General features: G+C 42.8%; 1 protein-coding gene across 1 annotated transcript in view; it reads right to left on the bottom strand.

The window, feature by feature from the left end:
- The window catches only part of MYO16 (myosin XVI), a 309,776-nt gene that overhangs the window by 186,814 nt on the left and 97,649 nt on the right, over window positions 1-25,313 (bottom strand). The window contains exons 11-14 of the mRNA XM_088458316.1: window positions 22,808-22,873; window positions 21,749-21,876; window positions 9,326-9,431; window positions 6,270-6,387 (exon numbers count right to left, since the gene is read on the bottom strand). Of these exons, the coding sequence (XP_088314442.1) occupies window positions 6,270-6,387; window positions 9,326-9,431; window positions 21,749-21,876; window positions 22,808-22,873 (418 nt within the window). The remainder of the gene's footprint in view (window positions 1-6,269; window positions 6,388-9,325; window positions 9,432-21,748; window positions 21,877-22,807; window positions 22,874-25,313) is intronic.

The following is a 25,313-nucleotide window of genomic DNA, read 5'->3' as shown; positions in this document are numbered from 1 at the left end:
CCTAGATGGTTGACGTCCCTACCCCTACTTATTTCACCTTTACATATGGTACATATGGCAAGACAGTTGTTGTCCGGATTTGGATAGAAATATTGCCAGACCAAAGAGGTGGAATGTTTGGTCTTCTGCCCAGGCATGACCGTGATGGGCTTTTTCATCCCACGGACAACAACTGTCTCCCCCGGAGCCTGATTTAAACAAACCACATCACCATCAGAATCCTCCTCGCCAACTTCCTCCTCAGCGCCAGCTACACCAGTATCCTCATCCTGTTGTACTTCAACAGTGACATCTTCAATTTGCATATCAGCAAGTGGACTGTGGGTGCTCCTTTCAGCACTTGCAGGGGGCATGCAAATGGTGGAAAGAGCCACCTCTTCCCGTCCAGTGCTGGGAAGGTCAGGCATCGCAACCACCACCACACTTGGACTCTCCTTGGGGATTTGTGATATCTTCTTAGAAAGCACAGTTCTTCGCTGTGCTTTTGCCAGCTTAACTCTTTTGATTTTTTTAGTGGGAGGAGGGCTTCCATCGTCATGTGAAGCTGAACCACTAGTCATGAACATACTAGGGATCGACCTTAGCCGTTCCTTGCCACTCCGTGTCGTAAATGGCATATTGGCAAGTTTACGTTTCTCTTCAGCTGATTTAAATGTCTTTTTCAAGGTCATTTTCCTGAACTTTGCCATTTGGGATTGTATGTGCCCTCTACTATGACATTGGGCATCGGCCTTGGCAGACGACGTTGATGGCATGTTATCGTCTATGTCATGACTAGTGGCAGCAGCTTCAGCACTAGGAGGAAGTGGTTCTTGATCTTTCTCTATTTTATTTTTATCGGAGAAAGTTTGGTCCTCCATTTATGTTATATCGATTTGATATATACGTGCGGCTAAACACAGAAAATAATTTTTTTTTTGGTTTGGACTGGAGTGTACTTTGTGGGTTACAGCACCCTTTAACGGTCAAGCCAGCCGGCCCTTTACTTATGACACAGGCGCACTCTTGGCACTACTTTGTTGATGCACGTGCGGCTACTGCGCACACAATTCACAAACACAGAAAATAATTTTTTTTTGGTTTGGACTGGAGTGTACTTTCGGGGGTTACAGCACCCTTTAACGGTCAAGCCAGCCGGCCCTTTACTTATGACACAGGCGCACGCTTGGCACTACTTTGTTGATGCACGTGTGGCTACTGCGCACACAATTCACAAACACAGAAAATAATTTTTTTTTTGGTTTGGACTGGAGTGTACTTTCGGGGGTTACAGCACCCTTAACGGTCAAGCCAGCCGGCCCTTTACTTATGACACAGGCGCACGCTTGGCACTACTTTGTTGATGCACGTGCGGCTACTGCGCACACAATTCACAAACACAGAAAATAATTTTTTTTTGGGTTTGGACTGGAGTGTACTTTCGGGGGTTACAGCACCCTTAACGGTCAAGCCAGCCGGCCCTTTACTTATGACACAGGCGCACGCTTGGCACTACTTTGTTGATGCACGTGTGGCTACTGCGCACACAATTCACAAACACAGAAAATAATTTTTTTTTTGGTTTGGACTGGAGTGTACTTTCGGGGGTTACAGCACCCTTAACGGTCAAGCCAGCCGGCCCTTTACTTATGACACAGGCGCACGCTTGGCACTACTTTGTTGATGCACGTGTGGCTACTGCGCACACAATTCACAAACACAGAAAATAATTTTTTTTTTGGTTTGGACTGGAGTGTACTTTCGGGGGTTACAGCACCCTTAACGGTCAAGCCAGCCGGCCCTTTACTTATGACACAGGCGCACGCTTGGCACTACTTTGTTGATGCACGTGCGGCTACTGCGCACACAATTCACAAACACAGAAAATAATTTTTTTTTGGTTTGGACTGGAGTGTACTTTGGGGGTTACAGCACCCTTTAACGGTCAAGCCAGCCGGCCCTTTACTTATGACACAGGCGCACGCTTGGCACTACTTTGTTGATGCACGTGCGGCTACTGCGCACACAATTCACAAACACAGAAAATAATTTTTTTTTTGGTTTGGACTGGAGTGTACTTTCGGGGGTTACAGCACCCTTAACGGTCAAGCCAGCCGGCCCTTTACTTATGACACAGGCGCACGCTTGGCACTACTTTGTTGATGCACGTGCGGCTACTGCGCACACAATTCACAAACACAGAAAATAATTTTTTTTTTGGTTTGGACTGGAGTGTACTTTCGGGGGTTACAGCACCCTTAACGGTCAAGCCAGCCGGCCCTTTACTTATGACACAGGCGCACGCTTGGCACTACTTTGTTGATGCACGTGCGGCTACTGCGCACACAATTCACAAACACAGAAAATAATTTTTTTTTTGGTTTGGACTGGAGTGTACTTTCGGGGGTTACAGCACCCTTAACGGTCAAGCCAGCCGGCCCTTTACTTATGACACAAGCGCACTCTTGGCACTACTTTGTTGATGCACGTGCGGCTACTGCGCACACAATTCACAAACACAGAAAATAATTTTTTTTTGGTTAGGACTGGAGTGTACTTTCGGGGGTTACAGCACCCTTTAACGGTCAAGCCAGCCGGCCCTTTACTTATGACACAGGCGCACGCTTGGCACTACTTTGTTGATGCACGTGAGGCTACTGCGCACACAATTCACAAACACAGAAAATAATTTTTTTTTTGGTTTGGACTGGAGTGTACTTTCGGGGGTTACAGCACCCTTAACGGTCAAGCCAGCCGGCCCTTTACTTATGACACAGGCGCACGCTTGGCACTACTTTGTTGATGCACGTGCGGCTACTGCGCACACAATTCACAAACACAGAAAATAATTTTTTTTTTGGTTTGGACTGGAGTGTACTTTGGGGGTTACAGCACCCTTTAACGGTCAAGCCAGCCGGCCCTTTACTTATGACACAGGCGCACGCTTGGCACTACTTTGTTGATGCACGTGCGACTACTGCGCACACAATTCACAAACACAGAAAATAATATTTTTTTTGGTTTGGACTGGAGTGTACTTTCGGGGGTTACAGCACCCTTAACGGTCAAGCCAGCCGGCCCTTTACTTATGACACAGGCGCACGCTTGGCACTACTTTGTTGATGCACGTGCGGCTACTGCGCACACAATTCACAAACACAGAAAATAATTTTTTTTTTGGTTTGGACTGGAGTGTACTTTCGGGGGTTACAGCACCCTTAACGGTCAAGCCAGCCGGCCCTTTACTTATGACACAGGCGCACGCTTGGCACTACTTTGTTGATGCACGTGCGGCTACTGCGCACACAATTCACAAACACAGAAAATAATATTTTTTTTGGTTTGGACTGGAGTGTACTTTCGGGGGTTACAGCACCCTTAACGGTCAAGCCAGCCGGCCCTTTACTTATGACACAGGCGCACGCTTGGCACTACTTTGTTGATGCACGTGCGGCTACTGCGCACACAATTCACAAACACAGAAAATATATTATTTTTTTAGCACTTGGGGGGAGCACCCCTGATGGACAGAGCACCCCCTGGACAACACTACAGCACTCCTTTAGGACTGGGACACTGCACAGGACTTTGGAGTGGACACAGCCCCTATGGAGAACTGACTGCACAACACAGTCCAGCCAGCCCCTATGGACTTTGAAGTAGTGGACACAGCCCCTATTAACAACAGCAGCACAGCACAACACAGCCAGCCCCTATGGACTTTGAAGTAGTGGACAACAGCAGCACTACACTACACTACACTACACTACACAGCCCTAACTCCCACCCTCCCTCTTCACTGTCCACAGCCGAGTGAGAAAATGGCGCCGACGTGTGTACCTTATATAGGATCCAAAACCCGCGAGACTCGGAAGGCGGGAAGATGACGTTTTGCCTCGATTTCAGATCCGAGTCAGGCGGGAAAAGTCGAGCCTGACTCGGATCGGACTCGGATCGGGGGGGCTCGGGGGGGTTCGGATTTCAGAAATCCGAACCCGCTCACCCCTAGTGCAAATAGCTCCCATGAAACATTATCAGATGTTCACTGAAGTAGCAGAACAACATAAATATAAAACATATGTTTGTCCAGATGATACACTTTAATTGCAACCTTTTAAAGCATGTATGCTGTATTTAGTTCTCCACGTCTGAGAGTCAAAAGGCCTGTACACACAGGTTGTTTTTGTCTTTATTCTGATTCTTATATGATTAAAATGAATAGGAACAGGAAAAAACACAATAAAATAGGACACATATAGTCACATAAAAAAGGCTATTCTTCAGCACATACAGTATATAACTGATGAAATAGTGCTCGTGTGTCTAGTTGTGTGCAACCAAACCCTTTCTAATTAGGCAGACAGCTGCAGATTAAACTCTTTGGCTGATATCAGGAAACCAGGATGGCCCTACAGTACATTAGCAACTCTCCCTCCCAACACACAACTCACTTCAGGGCATTCTTATTCAGCTTTTACAGAAGCTGAATACAGCGCAATGATACCCTTTCACTGCCAGACCAGCAAGAGCTTTTTCTTAATAAATGGTCCTATGTACTGTCACATCCTATAGGTGTTGATATAAGTGCCTGTGTGTGTAATGGAGGCCAGTCCACATGATGAACAACTCAACCAGGATTGGATTATTAACTAGGTAGAAAAAGTTGCAGTGTAACATAGGGTTAATGGAGTATATACACAATACAGCAGAGTCTACAGATCCAGCCAGGAATGTGTGAGGGTTAATGTTAGGTAGTGCACTGTATAGAGAGGCACACACCTTCTCACACACACTATATATACAAATGTGCCAACATGCATCCAGCCTTCTAGTCGCACCATGCCGTGACTTGACTTGGTAGCGCCGAGCGTATTTTCGTTGATTTTTTCTCTTAAAATGTGCGGCATGCCTATGTTCTGTGTGCTACTAAGGTTACATCTGCAGCTACATTACTGTCACTGCCACTGACACTGTAACATAGCATTTTGCACACAGAATATAGGCATGCTTCATATCATTTTAATCAGCAGAAGCTGCTTGTGCTACCTATTCACATCGCAGTACGAATAATACACATTTTAAGAGAACAACTTGCAGAGAAAAGACGTTCTGCGCTACTGAGTCGCACAGCATTCACGCATTATGTGTTACACGACTTGTAGCGCACAGACGATAGATGTATGTGGACACATCTGTGTAGATATATATTATACTGGTGGCAGTGGAATGCACGGTGTAACTAGCGGTGGTACCACACTGGTATTTAGCAGGGTCACACAGAGCCTCTGTTCCTAGACAGTAAGGGGCACATCCTTCCTCTATGGAGGATGGAGCGGAAAGACGCATGGAAACGCCACACGTGCATAGTAGTGCATTGGGGTTGGAAGTCGTGCTGTGATGCGACTCCGGCATTACATGGTCCTGGCAGCAACTGATGAAGAGACAGCGTAGAGCGTTCTCCTCCAACTCTATGCAGTCCATTATGCCTATCTCCTGAACTGTAACCAGCCTTCATCAGCCTGCTATCTCAATACTTTGGTGAATTTTCTAATAAAAACCTGAATTTTCACAGCAATACCATATAAACAGTATTTGAAGCATGCCATATTGTACAGTTTGCATGCATACTGTATATGTACAGTACACTATAATGTTTGTTAACACAAATAGAAAATAAATTGTCTCCTTTTGGAATTGATACCAATGATCGTGTTTGTAATGGACACATTTAATCTGAGTAAGTTTGGCCATTGTTGCCTGAATAGATGTGTGCTCGACTGCATTGGAAGTGTATTAAAGAAAAAAGCTGAGTTTAGCTGGAGGGCTTCCTTAGATATAATTATAGGTAAACCAAGAATCAGTGGCTGCAACAAATCACTACAATTACTTTGGTGGGTATTTTGGAACATATTTCCTCCAATTCTTGTAAATGAAGATTAATGTTTGTCTTTACTGACACATATATCTATCATCATATAGCACTTTCAAAGTGAGTGATGTGACACATGAGTGGGACCTACAATGTATGTGGAGAATTTGTGGATTTAGCACATGAGTACAAAAGGCTAACCCAAGTAGAAAGTCTAAAGAGTAAAAAACAGTGCTAGAGTGTTAGTAAAGAATCTGGCAAACACAAACAAATGAATAAATATTCACGCATACACACATACAGTATGTATATATATATATATACAGTATATATATATATATACACACACATATATAATATATATATATATATATTCTATTATAACTTATTACACAATAAATACATGTTTTACAAATCTTACCTCCTATTAAAGTTGATGTCTTGTCACAAAAATGTAGCTCAAAGAACTTTATAAAACGACTAGATAAATTATTAAGTGTTGTTTTGGCATGACCAAAAGCTTCTAAAATTGTATTTACCTGTAAAGCAAAGAATATATTAAGTTCATGCAAATTTGTTAATAAATATAAAATTTACCACGTGAATTGGAAGTTACAGATAGTTGCGTCTAGTGGCAGCTCCAGAGTTTGGGATGCAGAGCAGTTCATAATTCAAATAGGGGAGTCACACCAACTGCCGAACCAAATGCTGCCAAACATCGCTGGTCGGAACTCACTGGCAATTTGTGTGGCCCCCTATCTGAATTTTGGACTATGCTGCAGCCCCACCTCTGGAACCACCACTGGTTGCATCTCTTCTTTAGGTCATTAACACTTAGAGCTCCATTTAAGAATGAGACATAACCCCTTTACTGCTATTTGTCACTGTACTGCTTATGTCATCGATAGATATGTTAACAGTACGGTCCTCATTGCCGGCAATGGAGACAAAGTAAAAGCCTTTTCGGCTTCAAACAAAGCCTTCCAGGCTTTGCTGTGTTCCCATGCGGGTTAAAGTGTAATGTACAGATAGCTGTTGCATATGCACATTAGTAAACAACCCGTGGCTGGCAGCGGTAGACCGCTGGGAACTAGGTAGAGGACACAGCCAATGAGGAGGACGTCGCTGAACTTTGCCAGACAAGTCAGTCATGCTAAATACAGAATCATATTCAAAAGTATCACTGTGATACTAACAAAATGGAGCCCTTAGGTTTTTGTACAGTATGTGAAAATTCAAGCTGCTGGAACTGTTAACAAAGTAAGGGTCCTTAACCACTGACTATGTATAAGCCTTTCATATGAAATCACATATGATGTGGTAGTTGACAAGTGTTTGCACTTGCAGTTAATGTGGTCAGTTGAGGACACTGACCACATTATACCCCCCTAGTGATGCAAGTGTTTAATAGCATTTTACAGAAATTTTGTCTAGTGTCACCCACAACTACTTTGCTTTTACTAGTTACTAGTTGCAGTAATGTTCTGTTTGCATTCTGGTATTAAGAGTAAATCTTGTCCTATACACACAAATTTACCATGGAAGCCTAAGAGGTAGCTCCAAGTAAGTTCTAATATTAGTAATCATCTTTTTACTCCCAACCTTCTAATGGGCTGCAACATTAGTGGGCAGGGCCGCCATCAGGGGGGACTGCAGGGCCTAAAGTCCCAGTCCCGGGTGGCAGCAGAGTGGATAAGCATATTGAAAGTGGCACCGGCCACAAGCAATTCTGAGCTCGCAGACGGGCAGCCATTTAGGAGCTCCTTACTGGCTGACGGTCCGCAAGCTCCAATTAAATTCCGGGCGGCGACAAATGAAAAATGTCACTGTTACCCGGGCCTCTCTCTCTCTGTCCGTTTGAGTGCAAATGTCCGCTGCGTGCCTAGAGCAAGAGCCGCTGTCCGGCAACCGCCAGCCAGCGGGGAGAAGCCAGGCCGGGAGAGAGGGAGGAGCAGCCCTCTCACACCCTCACCCTGCTCGCCTATCCTCACCCTGCTCTTCCACCCTCACCCTGCTCTCACATCATCACCCCGCTTCCACACCCCTCTCTCCTACCCTCACCCTGCTCTCCCACCCTCACCCTGCTCTCACACCATCACCCTGCTCTCCCACCCTCACCCTGCTCTCACACCCTTTCACCCTGCTCTCACACCCCTCTCTCACACCCTCACCCTGCTCTCCTATTCTCACCCTGCTCTCACCCTCTTTCACCCTGCCCTCACACCCCTCTCTCACCCCCCACCCTGCTCTCCTACCCTCACTCGGCTCTCTCACCCTCACCCTGCTCTCATACCATCACCCCACTTCCACACCCCTCTCCCACCCACACCCTGCTCTCACACCCTTTCACCCTGCTCCCACACCCCTCTCTCACACCCTTACCCTGCTCTCCTATCCTCACCCTGCTCTCCCACCCTTTCACCCTGCTCTCACACCATCACCCCGCTTTCACACCCCTCTCTCACACCCTCACCCTGCTCGCCTATCCTCACCCTGCTCTTCCACCCTCACCCTGCTCTCCCAACCTTTCACCCTGCTCTCACACCATCACCCCGCTCCCACACCCCTCTCTCCCACCCTCACCCTGCTCTCCCACCCTCACCCTGCTCTCCTATCCTCACCCTGCTCTCCCACCCTCACCCTGCTCTCCCACCCCTCTCTCACAACCTCACCCTGCTCTCACACCATCACCCCGCTCCCACACTCCTATATCACACCCTCACCCTGCTCTCCCACCCTTACCCTGCTCTCCCATCCTCACCCTGCTCTCCCACCCTTTCACCCTGCTCTCACACCATCACCTCGCTCCCACACACCTCTCTCACACCCTTACCCTGCTCTCCTACCCTCACCCTGCTCTCCCACCCTCACCCTGCTCTCCCACCCCTCTCTCACACCCACACCCTTACCATAGCCCAAACTTTGAAAAAAAAATTTAAACTGGTTTACGCACCAGTTAATGCCCCACCCACATTATGCACAGCAATGCCTGCCTCTGAAAAACTGCCCCCCACCGAGGGGCCCTGCCTATTTTGTGAGTCCCGGGCCCCACAATCTCTGATGGGAGGACAAGCCCAGTCAGTGGGTACTCTACCTGGCTTTGCAGATAATTCTATTATCAGTTGAGAGATATAAATAATGTAAAAACACCTCATTTAAATCGCTCTAACAGGTTATTTTGTAAATACAATTAATTACCCTGAAATTATGTCTGGATTACTACAAGGTGGAATGCTACACCGTATGCCTGATAGTTCCAGCAGTAGCTATTGTCAATCAAAAAACAAGGCAATATTTGTGGCAAGGATAAGATTGCTGTCCAAATAATGACAATCACAAATAAAATATAGTACATTTTCTGTAGATTTAGATTTACTGTGGGGAGAACTTCCCTTGATCTTGTTCACAGTGCCTTTCAAATACATTGTAAACAAGTAGTAAAGGTTACACAATACATGTGCCAATGTCTTAACTTACGTGCTTTATTTTTGAATGCAGTGATTTTTTGCTGGAACTGCACCTGAAGGCTAAGTGTTTAATTATGTGCTTGCAGGCTTCTGTTTTCCCGGAGCCACTTTCACCGCTGTGAAGGAAACATGGGAAACTGGTTTAGTTTTTACTGAAATCAATATGTAAGAAAATATATGTTAACTCCTTGATTAATGCAAAAATCTGGTGATACATATTCAAAACTTACCTTAATATAAAATAGAAGGGTGTCTTAAATGACAGTAGGAAAGAACACAGGTCTGTAAACCACATCTTTTTTTACAAAAGAAAATGTTGCAGAGTTTGAGAGCCATCTAGTGGCATAAGAGTATAATTTTATTGGAATAATACATATACAGAGCCGGACGCTATTTGCAGACGCTCGTTCAGAAAAAGGGGCTGGCTATTTAAATTGAGCGCTCGCGCTTTGTGGTCTGTTGACGCCTCTATGTCTGAGCGAGTGTCCGAAACATGCGCTCGCTATTTTGTAAAGACGCCCCTTGGCCGCTCGCATGATACGTCATCTCCGCTATTTATTTGATTAATCAAGTACATCGAAAGGCGTATGAACTGCTCGCTATTCTTGTGGTAGCATTTTCCTACTGCAATCATGCGAGCAGTTCAGGCTAAAAGACAACCAACTGACGTGGTCGATTACGCTGCTTTGTTAATTATGCACACCCTTAAAACGCCCGTTTTGACCGTTTGGCACGCCTGCGTTTGGATCTCCACTCCCCGTTTTCAAGCACCTTCCCCTGTTACCACCCACAAACGCCTCATCCTGTCACTCAAATTAGCAGACATTCGCTATTTTGCAAGCACACGATTTCCGACCGCACTGACTGGTTGGCGCATGCGCATTACAAGCCATACGCATGCGCAAATGTGCGAACATCGCTCGGAGCGAACGAGCGGCCGCTTACGAGCGGCTCTGAATCAGGCCCACAGTTCCATGTGTATGCTGAGTTGGATAAATATCAAGTTGCATCCAGCTCTATGACAGTAGCATAGACACATCAGGTCTATGAGAGGAGTAGGTATTTGTTTTAAGCCAGGACTAATAAAAGCATAGGGATGTGATTTGACGGACGCTACTGCATTTATTAGTACAACCACTGTCTCAACAGTGGTTGCGGAAATATACAAAAGATAAAGTCAGCCTTCCTCTTCTGCACCAGTGAATGACGGAGTGAACAAGCTCTGAGACACCCACTTTCAATACCCGTGGATTGTGCAACTGCAACAGCGATTAATCTGTGCACCATGGGCACTTCTGGCAACCTAGGGGTTACTCAGGTGATTCATCTCAAATACTTTCAAATACGGCCTCTGATGCTGTGGATGTGCATTTCGGAATGCAGCCGTGATCGAAGACATGCCCTTGACACTCCCATAAACATGCCCATGATACAGCCTTTCTTTGCGAACACTTTAGCTCACTTCCCAGTCTTTACTCTAAAAGGCCCATGGATTGCAAATGCCATCTCTAATCATACACAATCACACACCACGGTTAGCACAAGAGTTTCCTGGACTTTTTTACATATATGCATTAGCAAAAGATCACTCAACTGCCTAAACATCGCCATTGAGTCCTTCTCGGAATCAGGCCCTAAGTCACATTACCCTATCTCTGGAACTCTCTACCTCTCCCTGTCAGACTGTCCACCTCTCTGCAAAACTTCAAACGACTCTCAAGACCCACTACTTCATCAAAGCCTTTCATCTCTCATCCTAACATTCAGTCCCATGCTCACTATCTCCCCATCTGTGTCACCCCTGTCTGTCATCCTCTACCCTTTACAATGTAAGCTCTCATGAGTACGGCCCTCTTCCCCATGTGCTTTTCCTTCACTTTCTATTACTTACGGCACCTAACCTTGACGTTTGCCACTATATTACTTATTTGAGGGTTATGACCGCTGTTGCAGCAATGTTTACTTGTATTTTGTACTGTAAGTCAAAGTTCTCTTGTTCTGCTCAATTGTTTATGTACTTTGTTAGGCGCTGCAGAACCCTTATGGCGCCATAAATTAATAAAGGATAATAATAATAATAATAATAATTTGTATCCAAAAAAACTACAGTAATGAAGTATCATCTACATAACGGTAAAAAAGTAATTTGGGCACTGTTTGTAATAAGTTCAAGAGTCACATTTATAATGTAAAATGCTAAATAAAAGTACAAATTAAATTAATTTTGTGAGTTCCACACTGTGAAGTCCAGTGTTAAATTAACACACACTTTAGGGCATATTTTTATGAAGCATGCTCCTGATATCTGCACAATTCAATTAGAAATGGCAAGTCATAGACATCTTGGTAGTGTCGCTCTTTAACTCTGAAATTTCTCTAGAGTGATTTTTAAGTGTGAAAATGCACAAAACTCCTACTGTATCTGCAAGTGGAAAAAAAATACTTAACATCTATATATCACCTCAACATACAGTATATGTCATCATTTAACCCATGATTTTGCTTTTTAGAGAAAATTACATAAAATGTAGATGTTTTTTGCTATTTGAAAACCTCTTAATACAGTGGATGGCAAAGTATTCAACATCCTAAAAGTCAACATATTTGTTTGTATTTCAAATGACACTTACATACTTGTTCCAGACAATATTTTTATTGTGAACCAGTGAGTTATTAAAGTACAATTTAAAACTCATAATTCATTATTTGTCTGCAGATTTTTTTTTAATAACTGAAAAATATTGCTTGCATAAGTATGAAACCCCTGTGCTGTGGAAGATATAAGTTTACACATTTGAAAGATATTGCCCTAACAATTGGCTTTTAATTAGCCTCTACCTGTGGATCATTAAAAAGGCTAGCTTTTATAGATGAAAGACCCCTGCTTCAAATAACATTGGTCATACTGTGAATCTGAAGTAAAGCTGTGAACATGTAAACCAAAGAGCATTCTTAGAAAATGAAAGATAAAGTTATAGAAATGCACTAGATAGGAAAAGGCTACAAAATGATATCCTAGTGCCTGGCTATCCCGATGAGCACTGTTAGAACAATTGTGAGAAAATGGAAGCTACATCATACACCAAGCACTGCCTAGGCAAGGCCATCTCTCAATACTCTGTGTCAGAGCAACTGGCCTGAATGGAAGTTTGGCTAAAAAGAAGCCACTCATGAAGAAAAACAGACATCAAAGCATATTAGTAAACATTAGAATGACTCAGATAAAATCTTGTATAAGGTTTTGTGGTCAGATGAGACAAAATTTAGCTTTTTGGCCCCAATTCAAAATGCTATGTGTGGACCGATAGATGGATGGTGCAAAATACAAGGAGATCAATTCAAATTCAAATCAATCGGTGGCAGTATATGAAAATTGCTGCACACAAACATCATCCAACCAACGTAAACAACCTGGAGCAAATCTGCAAGGAAGAATGGGTACAAATCACAAACGGGCTCATTTTGAGTTGGGAGCAAAGCAAAAGAGTAACTTTGCACCTGGCAAGAGATATTTAGATTTTAGGTGAGTGCATCCAAACTGAAATCTAAAGTACAGTGTAACATAAAAAACAGCTGTCCAGCATTTGTATGCTACATACAAAAGCAGCCAGTATATACCCATCATACAAAAAACAAAATGCATGTACTGCATTTGTACCTCTTGCATTGCAACATGATTTGACCAGGTGAAAAGTTACTTGCTTTTTTGTTTAGCTCCTAAATTGTACAAGCCTGTTAGAAACTTGCCCCAAGAAACCTAAAATTGTTATTGCAGCAAAATGTGGTTCTACCCAGAACCAGTCTGCAAATAAAGAATTATGAGTAGGAAAATTTACTTTAAGAACCTACTGGTTCACAATAAAAATACTGTCTGGAACAATTTGTTTAAGTGTCATTTAAAATACAGACAAATCTGTTTACTTTTTAGGGGGGTGAGTACTTTTGCAAGCCACTGTACATTATTATTCATAGGGAGGGTGTACCAAAGGTAAGGCACTGTGCCCAGAATTTTCTCATTAAAATAATGATTTTACTAACTCACATTGAAGCCTATATTAATGTGATGTGGATTTATAGTTGAAAAGCAAAAAGTCACGCCGCTGCTTTTAGCGGTGTTAAAAAAATAGTGGCACAACATAGTTCGGGGCTAATTGAATTCAGCTATATGAGCAAATATTTGCTATTGTACTGCAATTTGAGACTTACACAGCTAGATGGCTCTCTGAATACTTTGTATATATATTGGTGCCATGACAATGCATTTGTTTTGGAAAGTTTTTTCCATTTTTTTCTCGTGCCGAAAAAAAGTTTCATATATAAGCTTCATTTAACTGACTGAAGCCTGTTCTATGAAGTTAAAGTCTATATATACAGTGCATGAAATGTTATGTAGCATCCCCACAACCAAACAACCGTATAATCAGTGGTGTCACCAGGAGGGTGCGGGTCGCACCCAGGTGTCACCTGCCGGGGAGTGACACCAAGGTGCAGGCTCCACCCTCGGTGACAGGAGTCGGGTGCTGCACTGTAGCATTAAGTGCAGCACTCGGCTCCTGTCACAGTGAGGGAGACGGCACTACCCGCACCTCCGGCACCCCCCCACCACTCCATTGATAACCGTGGGCCGGAGAGGTTCGGCCCGCCAGGTCACACCCCTGCCAGAGACTATGCCCCGAGGTCACGCCCACTTTTTGTCAGCGAGAGGCTATGCCGTGCTCATGGCATCCCTCCCAGCACCGGGTGTCACCGCAGAGAGGGGCGCCACTGCGTGTAATGTACATCTATTACATTGCAACTTTCGAATGTACGTGCAATTACGAAAATAAAGCTGAGGATTCTTTCAAAAGGATCATTCATTTAATATTGTTACTCTACAAATTTGTTATTTATCTATTAGAAACATGCAAGAAAAAATATTCCTGTAGGCGTCTGGGAAGCAACTTGTCAGAGTGTTTAAGTTTTGATGAAGGGATGCATGTCTTATAGTAACATTTCTATCTGTTTTACCTTCTCCATTTTATATTTCATTGCACACATTTTGTGAAGTAGCAACATTAAGGAATGGGATTGAAATACCGATGGCTGAACAGCCGCCGGTTCAAATCCCGACAGTTGAAGACCGACAGTAGGAGATCCCGGCGCCCGGTGGTAAGTATCCTAAACCTCCACTCCCCCACTAACCCTCCCTTAGGGGTGCCTAATACTAACCTTCCTACTCAAGTGCGTAACTCTAACCTCCCCAGGGGTGCCTAAACCTATCCCCTCGCCCGCACCCTAAACATAACCCTCCCGGGGGGCTGCCTATCCCTAACCTCCCCCTGGTGGTGCCTGACCCTAACCCCCCCTTCCCCTAGCCTAACCTTCCCCAGGGAGGATGCCTAACCCTAAGTCCCCCCGGGGGTTCCTAAAACTAACCCCCCCTATCCCTGGGCTAAGTGTTATACTTACCCAGCACACAACGATCGGGATGGCTGGGGTCAGTCTTCTGGCGTCGGGATTAAGATGGGCGTCTGTATTTTGATGCCTATCTTAAGTCCCATGTCGGGATTTAGACCGGCAGCATTGCGTCCGCCGGTCTATTAACTACATCCCCAACATTAATACTACCAGTGAGACACACAAATATATAACAGATATATGCAGATCCCCAGGTTTTGTTTTTTCTTTTGATTTTGGAATTCTGTAAAAAGTTATAAAAACAGCTAAAATCATGTTATTTGGACCTGTTTTTGTTTCTACAGTAGTTTTAAAATCAATAACATTCATTTCCAGACAATTTTGACTACCTCACAGCTCACAAATCTGTTTTCACCAATATTGGCCAAGGCCTGCAGCGAGCTGGCTGGCTAAACTAAGCCACTATAAAACTCTGTTTTCATATTGTGGACATAAACTAGTTCAGTATCACTTAAGCTGGGCATACACTTCCAGATAAAATGCCTGTTAGATCGACAGAAATTTTATCTGGCAGCCTGCCAGCCCGCAGATGTCCGCAGCATACATTGTGAGATATCTCATAGTGTATTAGCCCCGAAATCTGCGCTCTGCCCCCGAGGGAGGAGACATTTCCCTGTTCCTTCCATGGAAAGGAACACAGGAAATGTCTGTCTTTTGGCCGTGGCTTGGCATGCACTGCCCGATGCGGCCCACAGTTTAACTCATAAATATTGCATCAGACGGGCATGCTGGACAATCCGGCATGCCCGACCGAGCGATATTTAACCCTTGGTCACCCGCACACATGCTACAATTATCAGGGCGATCTGCGGATATCGGGTAGATCGTCCCGATAATTGTAGCATGTATGGCCAGCATTAGGATTTTAACCTGGCTCCTCAGCAGATGTATATAGACAAAGTAAGTAGCCTCCATGCAGTATTGGTAGAATTATAAGTGTCAACTCCAGCAGATGTGTATAACCAAAAGAATTAGCCTCTGTGCAGTATTGGAATAATGGTAAGTGTTTGAAATCCTAATGCTGGGCATACACTATACACTAATCTGTTAGACATCTGTCCAATCTGGCTGGTTGGAAGGAAAATCTGGTAATGTATGAGAGCAAATAACAAGCGACCATTTGCTCACAAACACTGGAAAAAAATACAAAAATCGTCGTTCAGACAAATTGGTTAAATCAAACAAATGTAACCAATTTGAACATTAGTTTTTGTCCATTTTCCAGTGTTTGGGACCGTATGGTTGAATGTCATTTGCTCCCATACATTATCAGATTAACCAACTTCTTTTCCTCTTATGCTTTTCCTACTTCCATGTGGCACATTTCCTGATTCGCAGAGAGCTGCTCTTCCAGTTGGGTAATTTTCCCCATGGTACTTTCCAACTTGTTCTCAAACTGTAGAAGTCTGCTCTCCATATCTACAAATTCAATCAGTCTCAACTTTTGTACAGCTATTTCAGATTCTGCAATGTCTAGTTTACACTGAAGCTCCAGTTCTCTGGCATACATTTCCATTTGGAGTTTTTGCAAATGGCTCTGTGTACTTAACAGACATTTCTCAAGGCTCTCATTCTCCCCTTGCAACTTTTCAATCTGAGAATGTGCACAGTACAGTTCTTTCTTCCTTTCTCCAGAACATTCAGATAGCTTCTCAGACAGATAATTCTTTTGAACTCACACTCTGCATGTCTTGTTTATAGGGAGACCACTAAAAAGTATTTTTCTTCCAACATCAACGTTAAATTGGCCACTTTTCCTTGTGTGCGCGCTGTATCACTCTGATGTCCCTTGACACATTATTTTAATTCTTACACTTTCTGCTGAAGGTGCAATTCAACAATGTCTTGCTCTAATACTTCAATCTTTGCTAGCAGCACATCATTCTCATACTTTGTAATGCATTTGAATGCTTCAGCCTCCTCAAGGCGTTCAGACATAACTGCTAATTGGAGGTCTGTCTCTTTAAGATCCTTAATTTCCAGCACTCTGTTCTTTTCTGGCTTAAATTGTTTTTTTTCAAAGAGGACAATTATCAAGTAAGTTTACAAAACAGTGGTGGACTTGGCTTGTCCCACACATAACAGCTATATTTTGTGATATTGTGTTGGGTATAATGGAGACATTTTTTGTCTACCCAAAAATAGGCCTAGATATTTAATATTACATCCATCTTTTAAAAAAAAATAACTTCCTCATGTTAGGTTTGATAACATAATTGATATGTTAAAATATCCCACACATGACAGTGAAATGGCCCAAATACAAAAAGGGAGAGATGTACTACATTTTTCAACTATTATACATTTTTGTTTTTTCAACACTGCTGTTGATTGTGAATAGACTTTATTCTAGTATTCTATGCTCCAGTGATGCTAAATAGCCTAGAACAGTGTTTCCCAAACTCATTCCTTAGGGAGCACTAACAGTACATGTTTTCCATGTCTCTTCACAGAATCACAAGTGAAATGATTAGCTCCACCTGTGGATCTTTTAATAGGTGTCAGCCAGTATTAAATATACCTTTGTACCAACAAGGAAACAATGCACTGTTAGTGCTCCCCGAGGAATGAGTTTGGGAAACACTGGCCTAGAACATCAATTCTTTTATAAACAGCACATTTTCAAATATTTAACAAAGAAAATGTGACAAAAAACTTCTACATATTATAGTAGTATCCAACAATTTATTTTAATTTGATATTTGTTTATATGACTACATTACTTTATCATTACGGTATGATCGTGTGGTTCAAGACAGTGCTACTGGCAGCCATAGAAGAAGTGCAGTTTGATACAATCCATATGGCTGCTGTAGAGCACAACAGTGAGAGGATCTAGAGATTGTGAAACTGAAAGGCCAAACTGACTGCATATTTTTTATATTGTGCAGTCAGTTTATTATAATTTGTTTGTCAATTTGGCCATGCACTAAATTAATACACATGATTTCACATGATTTCACCTATTGCGGCTTTTGCCAATTAAGCTTTGACATGACGTTAGCAAAAATGAAGGCAGCTAAGCAGGTCTCGCACTGGAAATTTACTGTAGGCCAAGGGACTTTCACTAAAGATTCCATGACCATTTAGAATTGTATGCAGGTCACTGGGCTCGGAGGTCATTTCTAAAACACTTTTATATTACAACAGCAGTTACATTATTCCTTTAAAACATATGTTTTCATTTCTACTAAGGACCATTGCTTTTATAAGTAGGTGCAGATAACTAAATATGTTTTACTTTCTCTGACATACATGCATTTCTTCACAGAATACTTTCACAATGTGACGCAAGTGACACAAATCACTAATTCAAATGTAAGCTATACTGTATTATTAACCTTCGGGCTATGGTGGTCCTCTGTAGAAGTGTTGGAAGATGTGGACCCAAGTTAAGAAAAGAATCAGAGGTGAGGGGCCTGCATATATGCCATCCACAAGTACCAGATGTTCGCTAGACCTGACCAAAGGAAGTCTAACTTACTGGGAGGTGTTCACCAGTGACCCCTCCAAGCGGGATTTGGGTTTAAGCTGCACCCAGCAAACAGGTCGCGGCCCTTTGGTCAGGTATCCAGCACAAGTGGGAAATGGAAAAATACTATCACAGGGAAAGCACAGGAGAATGTACTGGGTAAACACTCTGTTGATCCAGATGCAGGGCTGGCACAGGAAAATGGCACTAGAACAGGGATGGGGAACCTCAGGCTCGGGGGCCGTATAAGGCCCCCGGAATCATTTGGTCTGGCCCTCTGAGCTTTTTTCTGCTAGCCTCATCTTGCTAGCAGGGTGCCTAGAATGGCGCCATGCAGCCAGGATCTGCAGCAGTGCCGCCTGAAGCGTCCTTAGGATGCGCGCACCGCTTCAGATGGTCACACCGCTGCTCGTACTGCTCCCCCAAGCATCCTCAGGATGCTCCAGGCATTGCTGTAATCATTGGGGATTATGGCCCCGCCCCCATGTGATGTCACACGGATGGGGCGTGACCTGCACCGGTCCAACGAATAATGTTCTATATATCAAAATGGCCCTCGGCAGAATAAAGGTTCCCCACACCTGCACTAGAAGATAGTACATTATCTAAATACAAAGTACACACACTGTAGCTTCAGATGCAGAACTGGCACAGGAGGATGACACTAGGCGATTGTACATCGGGCGGCCATTACACACTAGAAGAACCGGTGCCTGACCACCCGATATGTCGGCCATTGTCACATCACGCTGCATGGGGTCGTCAGCCGCATCATCAGTTTGGCCCTACATGTGACCCCATGGGAAAGGTCACTGCACAACATAGTGCATACACACTGCACGATTTTGAATGATATGTTGTTCCAATGTGTCGGAAACGGGCATATAATTCCAAAAATCGTCTAGTGTGTACGCATCTTTACTCCACTAGTGTTTGGCATTATGAGAATAATTTTGAAAGAACCAGGTCAGTTTGGATTGCCATGGTGGGGCTTTAAAACGCTGGAGGCATATAAGGTGACAGGCTGAATGGGGCAGGTCAGAGTGTTGATTTGCGAAGGTTTTGTGACAAAAAGGTAACATGGCTAAAGGAATAGGGATTGCATTTGATGAAAGAGTACTTGGTGAAATAACACGAGAGACGAGGATAGAGTGAAAGAGTGAGGGAAGGACAGTTGGACAAGTCAGAATTGGTGCAGATGAGAGACAAGTTGTGAGTAGACATCACTTATGCAAAATAAAAAGATATATTTTAAGGATATTTGACATATATTTACAGTATGTCACTTGTGTTATTCACCATGTTCTATAAAATACAAGGATATTAAGCTCCATGAACATATAAAATGAGATTACTTTACAAGTGCTTTTATAAAGGACATAGAGTCCTGAGGGCAGCACATAATGTTCGCATTACTACCTCGCAGCCCTGATTCAGGGTCATGGATTCAGTTCATGACCAAGGCATTATCAGTGTGGAGTTTGTGTGTTCTTCCTTGTGTTTCTGTCGGTTTCCTCTTGGTGCTCCTCTTTCCTCCCACACTCCAAAAGAATTCTGGTAAGTTAATTGGCTTGTGACAATTGCAAAGAAAAAAATACCTACTGGCTCTGAATATGTGATTCAATGCAGCTGTGTATGGGGTATTGTAATAACCCTTAAATAAAGTAAACCAAGAAAAATGCATGAAACAGCCCAAAGAACAACCAGGCAGAATTCCACAGCAAACTAGCTGGTGCAATAAAAGTAATTAGCAATTAATAGAACATAATAACACATTTAGAAACTGAAACATCACTGATGAGTACATCAATTTACAACTTTCAGATAGGAATGTTGCAAAGTAGTAAAAATCTTTTTATCAGTTTCCAGATTGTAACAACTGTGATAAAATTGTTACTGGCAATAAATAAAAGATTACTGTAAAGGGTAGTGATCTGAATCCTTGAGTAAGTTAAGTTGTAGATGAAGAAAAAGGTTTTCTGCAGCAGCAAAGATAATGCCCGAGAGAGGAGTAAAGGGCAGAACCTGTATAATGTATCCAGTGAGTAAAATGACTGAAAATCAAACCATGAATACTGTAAATACAACTCACTAATTGTAGAAATAAGGAATAAATTCATGAGCTCCAAAGCAGTAAAACACTGAAGCCATGTCGGCATGCAAGGCAGTCACAATGAAGCTCTTAATGTAAACACTTCCAGAGCCGATAGTAAGAGGCAAGTGTGACAGACACTATTGGTTAAGTCCGTACATGAGATCAGGACAGAGCAGCAGAACTCCAGACGTTATAAACCGGTTATCCAACCAGGATTAGCACCATGGCTTGGTTCAGCAGTAGATAGTAGTTGGCAGTGGTCAAACATGTTTAATTGACTGTCAGCAATTTCCTCAGTGAGGGTCATTTACCATTGAATGTAAGTGCAATTTGTGCTTCATTTTTTTGTGCAAACTTTTCAACTTTATGGTGACTGGAATGCATTTGTGATTAAGACTCTCTATACTTATAGATGCATGCTATTGCAGCCGTGACTGCCTCTATTGCCTTAGCATGACTGCATCTTTATGCTAATGCTGCAGGATATAATTCTGATAGAATTCATACAGAGACGCCCACCGGCTGTGGGGCTAAACCACCACTGAGCTCATTAAGGCACACCATTAAACATGCACCTGCTCTATGGAGGTGCGGAACATCCATCCGAACATGGCTGTCAGAATCATTGTAGCTGCTGATGGCGATACACCCACATCTGGCTAGCCACCCGCCTGTTACCACCTAGAAACGCTCATTGAAATTGCCTCTCTGTGTCCAAATTCATTTTGCTGCTCCCGGCTTTAACCATCGGGATGCATGCTCAGACTGAAAACATCGGCCTCTGGTGTGCAGCATCGACACTGCGTGCATCTATGAATCAGGCCCTTAGAAAGGTGGAACGGATTATGGAGTTGGCAGACAAGCATGACCAATGTACAGCAGGAGTATGCTCACGCAAGTTTGTCCCATGCAAACACAGACAAGAACCATATGCGCCTACCAGGATACATTTTTCTTGTGGTTGCTCAAACCCTGGTGCAAATATGTACTGATGTTGATGGCTATCATCAGTACATCTGATTGGCTGAATGCATGTTGATCCCTCCCACTGATACTATTACTGTTATTATCATGGCAAACATTTATCAAATTATATTTGCAGTTAATGTAGTACACTTAGGGTATTATTGATGTAAGAAAGAGCACAATCCAGCATGCAATGCTCTCTTTTTGTGAGGTCATGCAGCCACTAGAGCACCTACATCAGCCACACAGGGCTTTGCAAGCCAAAATTACCAAGGACCAGTTACATTAAATTAATCACTGAAATGAGCAGAGATATTTGTAGTTTGAGAAACAATGAGATATCTATGTGAAAACAAGCCAAGCTACTTTGAATGATTGAATATTCAATGTCAAACACAATCATAGTCACAAGACAGAGAAATTATATATCCTAATAACTGTACCTTAAGATAAAACACTGAGGTCTTTTCTCTTGGAAAACCATATGGTATGCTCTCTCAGAGCACGCAAATATGTGAGGAGGGAGGGAGGAGCACAAGCGTCCAGAGATATTATGATATAACTGAGTGACCTAAAAGTAAAAAACATTATAACCATAACATAATTATATTCATTTCTGTAAGTGGTATTTATATATTATGACAGATCGACAGTTAAATTGCTGCCTGTAGAATCTTCTTTCTTCTGGTGCCTTGTGGAAGCACAGTATTTACTACATATGTAATGATAGACTAATAAAAGTTAATATTTTGCATTGATATATATAAAGCTCTATTTGTACATATATTAACTGAAGTACTTATATATGTCTACTATGATCTCTTTCAAACCTAGGAAGCTGGTGGCCATGTTAAGAGGGATGTGCTTCTCTAACTGAACAGACAGTGTGACTGCTCAGTTTGGAAACTTGCACTGCAGAGATGTACATTGTCGAGTCAGACAGCCAATAATTACTCTCATTTGGGAGAGGTATAAAACCTTGGAGAGAGATATAATGGAGAAGTTGCCTATAACAACTAATCTTCTGATTTTATAAACTGTGCTAGATAAATGATAGATGTTTGGTTGCTATGTGAAACTTCTCCACTTTATCTCTCTCGAATGTTTTATATACAGGTATCTTTATGAAGTGTCGGGTTGTAAAACCCAACACTTTTGTTTGTGTGCATGCCCAATATGTAAAAGGACAGTGCCTTTTAAAAATCGGGCATGAACATGAATAAAACCCAACACTTCATAAATAAACCCCCACATCTCTAAATAAATAAGTACTCTAAACAAAAAAGTACCCAGAAAAATTTGGGGCATGCATACAAGCGGAGGTCTTCATAATTTTATTTTTACTTTATCCCCAACTATTCCGTCAGCAAAGTCAAATACAACAAAATCAAACGTAATAAGTCTCACTTTATAATAGAACTAAACAAACACAGGAGTAAGGGACAAACACTAATAATAAGGCTCAAGAAATCCAGTACAGAAACATATAAATGAGCTCTTACCAGTGATGAATAGATTGGGAGATCTTTGTATGGGTTAACAAGCAGCAGAATATTTCCAATGTAGGTCTAAAATAAAATGTAATATACTGTTACATATTATAGTCTACTTGTAGAATTAAACCACAGTCTATGAATATTTCTCTTAACAAAAGTGACTGACATTTTATCATTATACTTCATTACATGATAAAACACCTGGAAAATAGTATATTACATTGTAGACTATATTAACAAAAAATATATACACAACATGTCGGGATAAATACTGTATGTCAGAAGATTTAACACCTTAATATACACATTTTAGAAAAAATGTAGAAGCCTGATTGATTGAAACAGTTAAAAGGGGATTAAGCACACCCTGCATTAATAGAGATCCATTACATGTATATAAGGGATGTAGTCAGCATCCCGCTAGTTGGAATGCCAGCAGTCAGAATACTGGTGCTGGAATCCAGACAGCAGTCAGATTCCACGCTCCAAAATCCCGACCGCTGACATCCCGACAGTAACTATTAGGGTTAGGCACTAGGGGGAGGGGTAAGGTTAGGCTGCGGGGGAGGAGGATTAGGGAAAGATGGGTTAGGGTTAGGGGGAGGGTTAGGGATTAGGGTAAGGACACATACCTAATCCTGTCTGGATTCTGACTGTCAGAATTCCACTGTTGGAAGGCTTAGTGAGGGATGGTCGACTGGTGCCACCGCCCAGTACACAAGGCCGTGGGCATGGTCACTACCTCGACTGCAGCCCACCACCCTGTTCTACCTTGTGCGGTGTCTGAATAGACACCTGATGCAAGGAAAACTCTTCCTGCTCCTTTGCTGCTTCCTTGGTGCTTTCTATATGACTTTATGATGTCAAGGGATGGGGGTTTCAGGACGGTTGGCTGTATTTCCCCTTCGTGCTAGGGACATGGAAGTGACGTGAGTGAGGGCGGAAGTGCAGTTCGCCCATGACAGCCAGCTAAAGAAGTACTTTGTCCCCACTTAAACAAGTTTGTTGTCCCCTCGCGGGCTCGCTGCGCTCGCCATGCTTCGGGCACGGTGGCTCGCTACGCTCGCCACAACAGTTGTATTCCCCCTCTATGCCCACTTGGATGGAAAGGAATGACACTGGACACTGATGATGTCAGGGTCCTCTCCGTGAAGGGGATTTAGACATTACCGTTTTAGGACTAGGGCACACAGACTACACTGGGGGACACAAGGGAACTACAGCACATTGTCATGGCCAGACCACTTGGGGGACACTGCTTTGCCAGCGAGGCTGGGACCATGCCCTGATACTTTGTACCTATGCCATGTACTCTTGGTGCCCCTGGGAATACTGTATCTGGAGAAAATAATTCATATGTCAAAAATATTAGTAAGGCAATGTTTATATAGATATACAGATGTATCCACATACATCTTACCTCCAGTGTTAAACATAACGCGATGTGTGACTAGGTAGTACTGAGTGTCTTTTCATGAGACATTTACCTTCAAACACATCTTATTTGCAAAGCACAGGCACGCCGCATATCATTTTAATCAGCAGAAGCTGCTTGCGTGTCCTATTTGCATCACTTTGCAATTAAGACGCATTTGAAGGTATGCACGAAAAGACGCTCAGCACTACCAAGTCGCGGCATGGTGCGACTAGAAGAGATGTTTAACGCGCAAGGACATAGGATGTAGATGGTGGACAGAATTCCGGTCATCCTTCAAACAAACCCTTACCCCCCAATTTTAGTTCTGCTTTACCCTTGGCCCTTTCAGCACACTGTTTGAAAACTGTCCTAACCCTTCTCATCCCTTCTGGGGTGGCTCTATGGATCTATATATATATATATAGATCTGTTTGCTCAAACTACAGCTGTGTACTATACTGCATGTCTTCATCCATGAACACATGATGTCCTATTCATTACTATTTGATGGCGTCAGGCTTAATTGATCAAAATTGAAAACAAAGTGTAAAAACACAAAATGCAGTGGTGTGAAACCTTGAACCTGTTTTTATTTTGAACAACTTTCAAAAGTGGCACGATGAAGGATTTATTAAAGTATGTTTTTCCCAAGAAAAGAGTATGTCTGGTGAAGATACTGTACAACGTTTTGTTGCATTTAGTGGAAAATGTACCCAAAAAGCTTTTGACTTTTCATTTAGAAGATAGCTGTACATTTTTTGCATTACTTACATTGTTTTACAAAAATGATGCTTGGGTAATTGGTGAATGCATCTATTGTATATGTTACAGCAGCACTATTGTATATATTACAGCAGCACTCTATTGCGTCCAAAACTCCCTGAAATAGTGAGAGTCTCCCAGACTCCTTGAAAAGTCATCTCATGGAGATCAGACAGGGTGTGCACAATACAGTGATAATGTTATAACTCTCCATCCACCATGGAGGAAACACTGGACAGAAGAACAAGGAGGATTGTGCGCTACAAGAAAATGGCCAATATGTCTCTCCAGCGCACTGATGGTTACGTAACTGTCTGTACGTCAAGGGATGTG

Source organism: Taudactylus pleione, unplaced genomic scaffold (genome assembly GCF_031769625.1).
Source record: "Taudactylus pleione unplaced genomic scaffold, aTauple2 ptg000041l, whole genome shotgun sequence".
NCBI lineage: Eukaryota > Metazoa > Chordata > Amphibia > Anura > Myobatrachidae > Taudactylus > Taudactylus pleione.
Note: the sequence above shows the minus strand (reverse complement) of the source record. Positions and strands in the feature narration are given on the sequence as shown.